At 35.2% G+C, this 9,676-nt stretch overlaps 1 protein-coding gene across 5 annotated transcripts in view; it reads left to right on the plus strand.

The window, feature by feature from the left end:
- The window catches only part of LOC110456226 (transient receptor potential cation channel subfamily M member 2-like), a 75,135-nt gene extending 72,048 nt beyond the window's left edge, over positions 1-3,087 (plus strand). For all 5 annotated transcript variants that reach the window (XM_021506824.1, XM_021506823.1, XM_021506826.1 and 2 more), the window contains 3 exons: positions 438-581; positions 751-864; positions 1,863-3,087. In XM_021506824.1, the coding sequence (XP_021362499.1) occupies positions 438-581; positions 751-864; positions 1,863-1,979 (375 nt within the window). In that variant the 3' untranslated portion in view covers positions 1,980-3,087. The remainder of the gene's footprint in view (positions 1-437; positions 582-750; positions 865-1,862) is intronic.
- The last annotated feature ends 6,589 nt before the right edge of the window (positions 3,088-9,676 follow it).

Genomic DNA, 9,676 nt, shown 5'->3' on the forward strand with positions numbered 1-9,676 from the left:
TCCTTATACCTCCTCCCTATAACAGTATCGTTGGTCCTTATACCTCCTCCCTATAACAGTATTGTTGGTCCTTATACCTCCTCCCTATTACAGTATTGTTTGTCCTTTGGTCCTTATACCTCCTCCCTATTACAGTATTGTTGGTCCTTATACCTCCTCCCTTTAACAGTATTGTTGGTCCTTATACCTCCTCCCTATAACAATATTGTATGTCCTTATACCTCCTCCCTATAACAGTATCGTTGGTCCTTATACCTCCTACCTATAACAGTATTGTTGGTCCTTATACCTCCTCCCTTTAACATTATTAGTGGTACTAACCTTATACCTCCTCCCTTTAACATTATTAGTGGTCCTTTTATGTCCTCTATAGCATGATTGTATAACAGTGTACAAGAATGATCATTTTATCAAAGCTTTAATGCTTATTGTTTCAGGGTATGTGTGAACCTGGCCAGCAGATACATGAATGCCTGAGAGCTGAATTCTCGGAAGAAGCTCTTGGCTCCCTCATAAATAATGAGGATCATAAAAAAGAGCTTAATACAAAGTTGGATAAGATGTTTAAAATTGGCAAAGAGGTAAGTATCCCATGCTATTGTGAATGATGTTTACATACAGATACACTTTGTTATTATCCCCTGCTCTACAAAGTCGGCAGAGGATATAGAAAATTGCAAAAAATGATCATCTGAAAACAGTCTACATTCTGTTGTGAGTATTGATGAAATGGCTTCATTTATTGCTCAGGTGTGGCGAGGGTATGCTGATGATCCTAGGAACACCGACAACGCTTGGCTGGAAACCTTGGTCTTTCATTACCATGATAACGACGGATCCATTCTCAATAACTTTGTCCTCAGGGTAAGCCTCAAGATACTCGTTTCTACTCTTGAAAATGTAACTAAGATATATATATATAAATAGGTAGTATGTCCTCTAATTTTCTTTATATATATATTTTTGTAACTTTTGTCAAATCAAAAGGACTGCCATGGAACAGCTCAGTTGTCTGTATGTCATTTGCAACCTTTACCTTTAAAACATTAATTCTACTTTAAATTTCAATAAGACTCATCAGTTTGGAAATATTTGATATCAAAGTTTTACTTTATGCACAAACAATGTATGAATTAAACGTGTCACAACATTTCAAGACCAACTGGTTCCATTTTCATAGCTTGACCAACTGGTTCCATTTTCATAGCTTGACCAACTGGTTCCATTTTCATAGCTTGACCAATGGGACCAGTTGGTCTTGAAATGTTGCTACATTTTTTTTTGTACGTGTCTTATACTTACATTGTTTGTGTATATAGTAAAACTTTGATATCAATTACTGTATGATTGATAAGAGTTCTGATATGTATCATCCTTAGGACTGGCTTATCCAATCTTGTTTAAAGGAAGAGTCAGGGGCATGACCGAGCAATAAGACTTAATACTGATGGAGGGATTGGTAGATTTTAACAAGATTTAGCATTTACAATCAGCAAAAGAAATTGAGTATTGCATAATAGAAGGCTGCATGTAATTTCATAGGATGGGGAATTTAATCCTACCAGGTAGATTTGAAGCCTGCCCCTCCTGAAGGACTTCACTGATTGTTACCGTATCATATTTTAGATAAATAAAGTTGGTTCAGTCACTGGGACTGGAGGGGCAGAGTATAAGTCGGGCCAAATAAATCACAAAATAGGACAATTTCCTCTTCATAACTCTACTTCTCTTAAACATTTGTATGGATTGCAACCATATTTGGAATGAAACATCACACATAAATTACACATGTTTTAGAGTATTGACAGATTCCATGATTGTTTACATATTCATGATATGTTTTTTGCATATCTGTGTTACAGGCTGGTGAGACAGTAGAATCTGCATCATGGAGCACAGCCGCCTCATCCCTTCAGCTCCATGGGGCCCACCTGTTTTATCTAAAGAAAGTTGTAGAGAAACTGGATGCAGCATTCTAAAAGGAATACAGTGAAAACCCGTCAACGTACAGTATAATGTGCTTAATGACCTATAGAAAGTGGCAGGAAAACAGAACTGTGTGGACTGATCACTGTGATACTGCTGGAAAGTGCACTACCTGATAGTGGGAAGTGTTGACGAATTTGTGGTAATATTCACCTATTTATGTTTAATTGATTATCTTATTCATGAACAATATTTTCTACATTCTGTTTGATATACTTACTGGTAAAGCCTTAGTTGTATTTCCAAATCTGTGTGTACTATTATTATGATGAAAGTGGATTTCTTATGAAAGAAATCATAATTTTGAAAATTGGGTAAATTGTGTAAAAAGCAAAAAAATAATTATGAAATTATCATGACAAGAAAACACTAATAACATTACAGTAATAAATATGTATTATCAATTCTGATATTATTTGTAATATTTCAGAATTTATAATGACAATTTTGTTTTGTAAATCAGGCTGTGACCTTATTATAGATACATGTATTCTCTTCATAGTGGTCACTCAGTCAAATGCACGCTCCTCAAGCTAATCGGGGGGAATTCAATATTATTATTTTTGCATAATATTGGAAAATTTTGCAAAAAAAAGAAACCTGATGTCTGTTAACTATTCTTTGTACATGGTTACTGATAATTATCAATAGGATATAGATTAAAATAAGACAATCATTAAACTAATAAATCTTGCTAGGCCATTATACATGAATTTCTTCGAGTTGATTATGTAACTTCAAGCCTGTCACTTTTTCATCATTTAAAATAAATCATATAATGTTAATACAGTTTGGATTTTAAAACACCCTCCTTCATAGCTGATGCAGACTGAAAACTGTAGAGGTCGGAATCGAGGTCTGCCATAAGTGTATTCTTTTTAAGACTAAGGGCAAATATAAAAAAATCAGCCATGGATTCTGTTATATTGTAAGAGTGTGAATGATAAAGAAGTTGACATTTTATTTCAACTTGGTTCATGGAAATATGCAAAACATTCCAACAATGTCTTGTGCACAGTCAGTTCAGGCAGAGACGTATACATTATATGTCATATGGGGCAAAGAAGTAATTCCAACAGTGTGTTTAAGTTTATAAAAGGTTGTCAAATTTTCGGAGCGATCCGCTCCTTTTTCAAGACACAGTGAAACAGAACAGTTACATGTACATATACATCATATTACAAGAAGATAGAACTGATATACTATAATTGAAAATATAGCTATTATATAAAACCAATAGTCCCCTCGGCTAAAGACAGCCGAAGGCAGCAATTAAGCTGAGAGCATCGCGAACAAGGAACGCTGATGTAGAGGACCTATTCTTGCGCAAGATGCACTATCACATAAAGTGAGTCAACAAGAGATATCAAAAACGTGGAACATGTCTGGTTCAGGCCTACACGGTATATATTATATGTAATATATACATCTCTGGTTCAGGACTACACGGTATGTATTATATGTAATATATGCATCTCTGGTTCAGGCCTACACAGTATATATTATATGTAATATATACATCTCTGGTTCAGGCCTACACACTATATAATATATGGAATATATACATCTCTGGTTCAGGACTACACGGTATGTATTATATGTAATATATGCATCTCTGGTTCAGGCCTACACAGTTTATATTATATGTAATATATACATCTCTGGTTCAGGCCTACACAGTATATATTATATATTATATGTAATATATACATCTCTGGTCAGGCCTTCACAGTATATATTATATGTAATATATACCTCTCTGGTTCAGGCCTACACGGTATATATTATATGTAATATATACATCTCTGGTACAGGCCTACACGGTATATATTATATGTAATATATACATCTCTAGTTCAGGCCCGTTAAATATATTTATATTGCTATGACATCTTTACCAGAAATTTTATGATCAAATCAATTGTAATGTGAGTAGACCAAATCGTGTTTCATGCTTTAGAATATGTTGGCTTGAACAATATTGGTTATTTATTTCTGCAACAATATTTTTCCATGACTTAATGGAACAGAGATATAATTTACCTCTATGTGGTTGGATTTGTTTATGGAGTTTCACCGAAGCGTTCTTTGATATTAAAACAACTTACAATGTTTACGATGTATTTCAGCAGAGATAGTGTGTATATAACTATGTCGTAATCAATATGAGTATTTACCTCATCAATTTACATAGACAATACCACACATGTTCATCTGATGTCTGAGATATCATGAGTGTATTGCCCGAGTGAAATATATCCATTCCAACAATAAATGAGATTTTATGCATTAATAACTTACCTACAAGGGTTTTTTAAATGAATTTTTCATTTTCTGTAAAATATTGCTCATCACTTGTTGCCATATTTACTTCCCAAAAATTTGAATAGAAACACAAAGGGGGGAAAAAAGACATCAAAGACGAAATTGTGACACCATAGCATAAAATGACACTAAAATATCTACAACTTATTCCTGTTGAGTTTGTTACTTTGACCCATGAACCATTGTATACCATAATCAGGATCTATGATTGTTCAATTTTCTGTATGTAATTATATTTTGCACAAATATGCATTAAGCCAAAATGTATAGTTCATTACTTACTATAAAACGCTTAATCAGTGTTATTTCTGAATAATTTTGAGTGCAATACCTCTGAAGCTTTTTTTGAATACCAAGATTATTTGTGACAGACAGGTGTTTCTTATAAGCAGATTACAGAAATGATGTTATTTGTGCATTTTGAAACATGACGTTTTTTAGTTGATTTTTAAGTTTTGAGAAATATCTTTATGAGGTTTTGTATTTTTATTCACAACCTGAATAATGCAACGTGTGTAATGCTATAGCCTGAATGACATTGATCATTGGTTTAATCATTTGTAGATATTATTGATCGGATTACCAGTGTATTAAAGTTGCTTTACACTTGAGGATTAAAAAATGTGGGAACAAACAATGCGCAACTGTGATATTTTTGACTGTACATATCATGAAATATTTGTAAATATATTGACATGTCGTAACTTGCTCATGGAATGAAGAATTTTTATAGTTAACAGTTTCTGGCTTTCCTTACAATGCTCAACACAATTTATATTGTAATCAATACACTAATTCCGTGAAATATGATGAAGTTGTTCTAATGCTATCTATATCTATTTGGGAGTGATAATGTGAAGCAAGTGTACACATGATAGGCTGTTCTTAAGGTAGGAGAGTATTTTTAACCGACCCGTCGGTCGGATAGAATTTTCCAACACAGCCGGAAATACGGATATCTCGGTCTATTATGCAAGAAAAAGATATCTCACACCGGTAAAAGTGTGTATACACCTGTCCAGGGTAAGAGAAATTATTATCCCAACCCTTTTAAAATGTTACTCCAATTCCTTAAAGCATGTAGCTAGTCCCAGCATCTAAAGCTTTGTAGTGTTAATCATTATTTATTCAAAAGGTAGCTTCCAGTACTGCTGTATTTTTCAACAGTATCTTTGATTTTAAGTGCTTTATACATGTTTATCTATTGTCTTTGAAGTTTTTATGTATACATGTATTATTGAATTTTACAAGATATGTCTGCAAGATATATATGTAGCCTAAATTTTTATCAAATCAGGTTTATCTAATGGCATCATGCCTGGACATGATTCCCTCTCTTTGTTATATGTCTAACACAAATAGATTAGTTAAGGTACTCTTTGGACCTTGTAAATGCATTTGTTTCGCTGTAAATTAGTGGTTTGATTAAGTTAAGTTTTGGTAACTTGTAAGACATGCAAACTGCCTAATGTACAATTTGGACAAGATAACGCATGTAATTTCATCCATTCTTACTTTTCTTTTTTATATTTTCCATTTTGGATTTTGTAAGGCATACAGTTTGTTTTAAATTGTTTATTAAGAAAAGGAAGAGACATTGAAAGACATGAGATTCTGTTCTAAATTATTTACTTAAAAATTGAAACTTGTCATCCAGCCTAAATTATTTGTTTAGTTGAGGTACATTTTGGACCACATAAGGCAGTAATTCCGTCCCAAATTATTGGTCTTGCCGAGGTACATTTTAGACCTAGTAAGACATATAATCCGTCCTAAGTAATTGGTTAGGTTTGAGGCACAGTTTGGACCATTAAGTCATGTGTTCACTCTTAAAATATTGTTTTGATTGAGGTACAGTTTAGACCTTCTTAGATAATATGTAATCCGTCCTAAGTTATTTGTTAGAACAGATACAGTTGGACCTTGTCACACATGTAATTCCGTCCTAAATTATTGATCAAGTTGAGCTACAGATTGGATCTTGTAAGACTTGTAATTTTTCCTGAATTATTTGGTTTACATATAGGTAGTTTGAACCATATAAGATCAAAAATGTTTACAAAAAGGATCAAGTAACAGATGACTGTATCTCACAATTCCCCATGATTTTTTTTTTATATTTTATGTAAATGCATTGTTTTTCATGTGTTTTAAATTTCAACTGCATGTAATATGAAACCCATTGGAATTGTATTTGTTCCTTAGAGACATACCCTGTTAAAAGTGTGATCTTGCCTTTTTGTGACATGCATATCTTTCTATGGAGACCAAATTTAATTGGTATCTGTTGTATAAATTATTTTATTTATCAATTTTTATTCAATTTCAATTAAGGTATGATATAATTTCAGTGACATATCACAAAGGTATTTTTTACTTGGACAGCTTTGTTTTGATTGATTGATTGAGTAAACTAACAATATGTACCTTCAATTTTCATTATGTTTCTGCTGTCATAATGTAGCTGTCATACATATTTTAAAACAGTTATAATGAAATGTATGCCACCTGGGTATTGTTGTAGATACCTTTTCCTTTTGAATTTGTGTTTTTTCTTTACGCTCTATCACTGGCTAAACTTTCACTTTGTGATGTAACAAACCTTTGACACAATTTGACTTGACTGTAGTTAAGTGTAAAAGTGAAAATATCATGATATTATTAAATCAAAAAATGTATAGTGTTTTAAAAAATAATGAATTGATCAGTTAAAAAACTGTGTGTTGATGCTACAAAGAACAAATCACTATAACCTGTAGGTACATTGTACCATAACTGTTTTAATTTTAATTTTATTACTATCTGTATCACATGTTGATTTTTGATACCAGTGCAGTGAAATTGTATCAATATACATTTTCTTGTCATGGCCTTAAATGGACTTCAAACGAAATGTTCATTAAACTTTTGTATCCAACATTTATATAATAGTTTGTTATTGATGCGGTTCTGTTTGTTACATTCTACTGGAAGTCTGTTTCCTATTGTATTGTTAGTGTGCTATGTGGGCCAGTATGTTCTGTCTGAAGCTAGTTTGGGAGGAGAGTAGAGCAACACCAGCTGTATAGAAGGGGCACAGGCATGGTAGATGAGCAAACCTGGTGTTTCTGGACGTCGAGAAGACAGCACTGTGTTTCGTGGTAATATGGATTGCCGAATTCGAACAGATTGTAGTCATTGGTATGACTTTGACCTAGGAGCGGTGATGCTACCAGGCCTATGAGAGAAAGAGTGCCAACTATGCAAAGCTTATGAAGCAGTACAGGGAGTGAGGGTACTCCAACAGTGTTAGAGGTTTATACGGCGAGACATTTTTGACAGACCCCCCAGTCGGCAAAATCATATCCGATAGAAAAAAGGCCGACCAGCGGCCTCTTATTACTTGGCTGTTTCCAGTAGAGGTCTGATGTAGAGGTTTCTAGGACTCCATGGCATTGCGCAACAAATGGAGAAAACATCACACTGGCTGTGGAATAAATGTGACGAGAATGACTGGAATCCTTCCATAAGTAGGCAGTGAGTTGATTGCCATTGTCGACCCACCAGTACGAGCTCAACGACATCCTGGGACAAGGGTTAAATGTCCGTAGGATGACGGACCTGGCTGATGTTTTCAGTGCATTTGCAGTACTCTACAGACTGTATCAGCACATACTTATGGGATACCAGTGACTTCCAGGAAACCAATGAAGATTGGTGATGCAGATAGACAGATAATACCAAGGAACAGACTGGTATCTGAACACTACAGGTTGGCAGCCCAACGTACAGTGCTCAAGAGAGGACACCATTCAACCAGCTGCACTATCCAAACAATGAGAAGGAAGCAGTCCGTAGTGTTAGGGACCTCTCCGTTTCGGTTTCATCAATCATAGGTAACCCATAAGGACACACCACGATCAGGTGTTCAAGCACAATCGGTACAGCTTGCACGGAGAGAACGGATGGGGTGACCAAAGACAAAACAACAACGATTGGAGAAGTTTGGAAGCCGATTTAAATACCATTCAAGTGTTGGTGTTAAATTGGAAGTTAGACAGGAAGGTTGAGGCTAAAGGAACTATCATCTACACCTTCTGCAAAGAGAAATTTAGAGTAGAATTTAGGAATGCTGTCATTCCGAATAGAAGGCAGACTAATATTCAACGGTTCATACAAGGACAAGTAACGTAGAGAAAACAGGGTTATGTCGAATACCAGACAACATCAGGGAGAAACTTGAAGGGCAAAGAAGGGTGTGTTCTTTATATAAAGGACTCCTACTTGTTTACCAAAAACCCACTAGGAAAGTTCAACTGCAGATATTAACCAACACCCGCGGGTCACGCAAATAGGTAAAGAGAGGGCCATTCTAATTGATGATTTATTTCTGTACATATCTATTTTCGGCTCATCGACAATTTTAGTCATGTAGGGCCCACCACTTGGGGACTCTCAACGGATAAAACCAGAAGAGCCCCCATACCTTCCCCTTGACATTAAAGAACCAACTTAAAAGGAGAATGTTATGGGATGAAGCGTGAAACGTCCAGAGACTGATGGCCTCAGACTGATGACTGATGGCCTCTGACTGATGACTGATGGCCTCAAACTGATGACTGATGACTGATGGCCTCTGACTGATGACTGATGGCCTCAGACTGATGACTGATGACTGATGGCCTCAGACTGTTGACTGATGGCCTCTGACTGATGACTGATGCCCTCAGACTGATGACTGATGGCCTCTGACTGATGACTGATGGCCTCAGACTGATGACTGATGGCTGATGTCTTTGGATGTACATGAATGGGATTGTTTTTTCCTCATTCATTGTCTTCTTTTCGTCGGTATGCCTAGCTCATTTCTTATAATTGTATTCAGTTGTTCAATATGTTCTGTCTAAAGCTCATTTATAATAATTGTGTTCTGTAGGTCGGTTTATTCTGACTGAAGCTCGTTTCCTATTGTTGATATGTTCTGTAGTTCGGTATGTTCTGTCTGAAGCTCGTTTCCTATTGGTAATGTGTTCTGTAGATCGGTATGTTCTGTTTTTACATTCTACTGGAAGTCTGTTTCCTATTGTATTGTTAGTGGGCTATGTGGGCCAGTATGTTCTGTCTGACGCTCGTTTCCTCTTGTTAATATGTTCTGTAGTTTTGTATGTTCTGTTTGTTCTGCTTGACGCTCGTTTTCTATTGATAATGTGTTCTGTAGATCGGTATGTTCTTTTTGACGCTCGTTTCCAATTGTTAATGTGTTCTTTAGTTCTGTATGTTCCTATTGTTAATATGTTCTATAGTTCTGTATGTTCCTATTGTTAATTTGTTCTGTAGTTCTGTAGGTCTGTGTGTTCTGTTTGACGCGCGTTTCCTATTGTTAATA

This window comes from Mizuhopecten yessoensis, unplaced genomic scaffold (assembly GCF_002113885.1).
Source record: "Mizuhopecten yessoensis strain PY_sf001 unplaced genomic scaffold, ASM211388v2 scaffold8573, whole genome shotgun sequence".
Classification (NCBI taxonomy): Eukaryota; Metazoa; Mollusca; class Bivalvia; order Pectinida; family Pectinidae; genus Mizuhopecten; species Mizuhopecten yessoensis.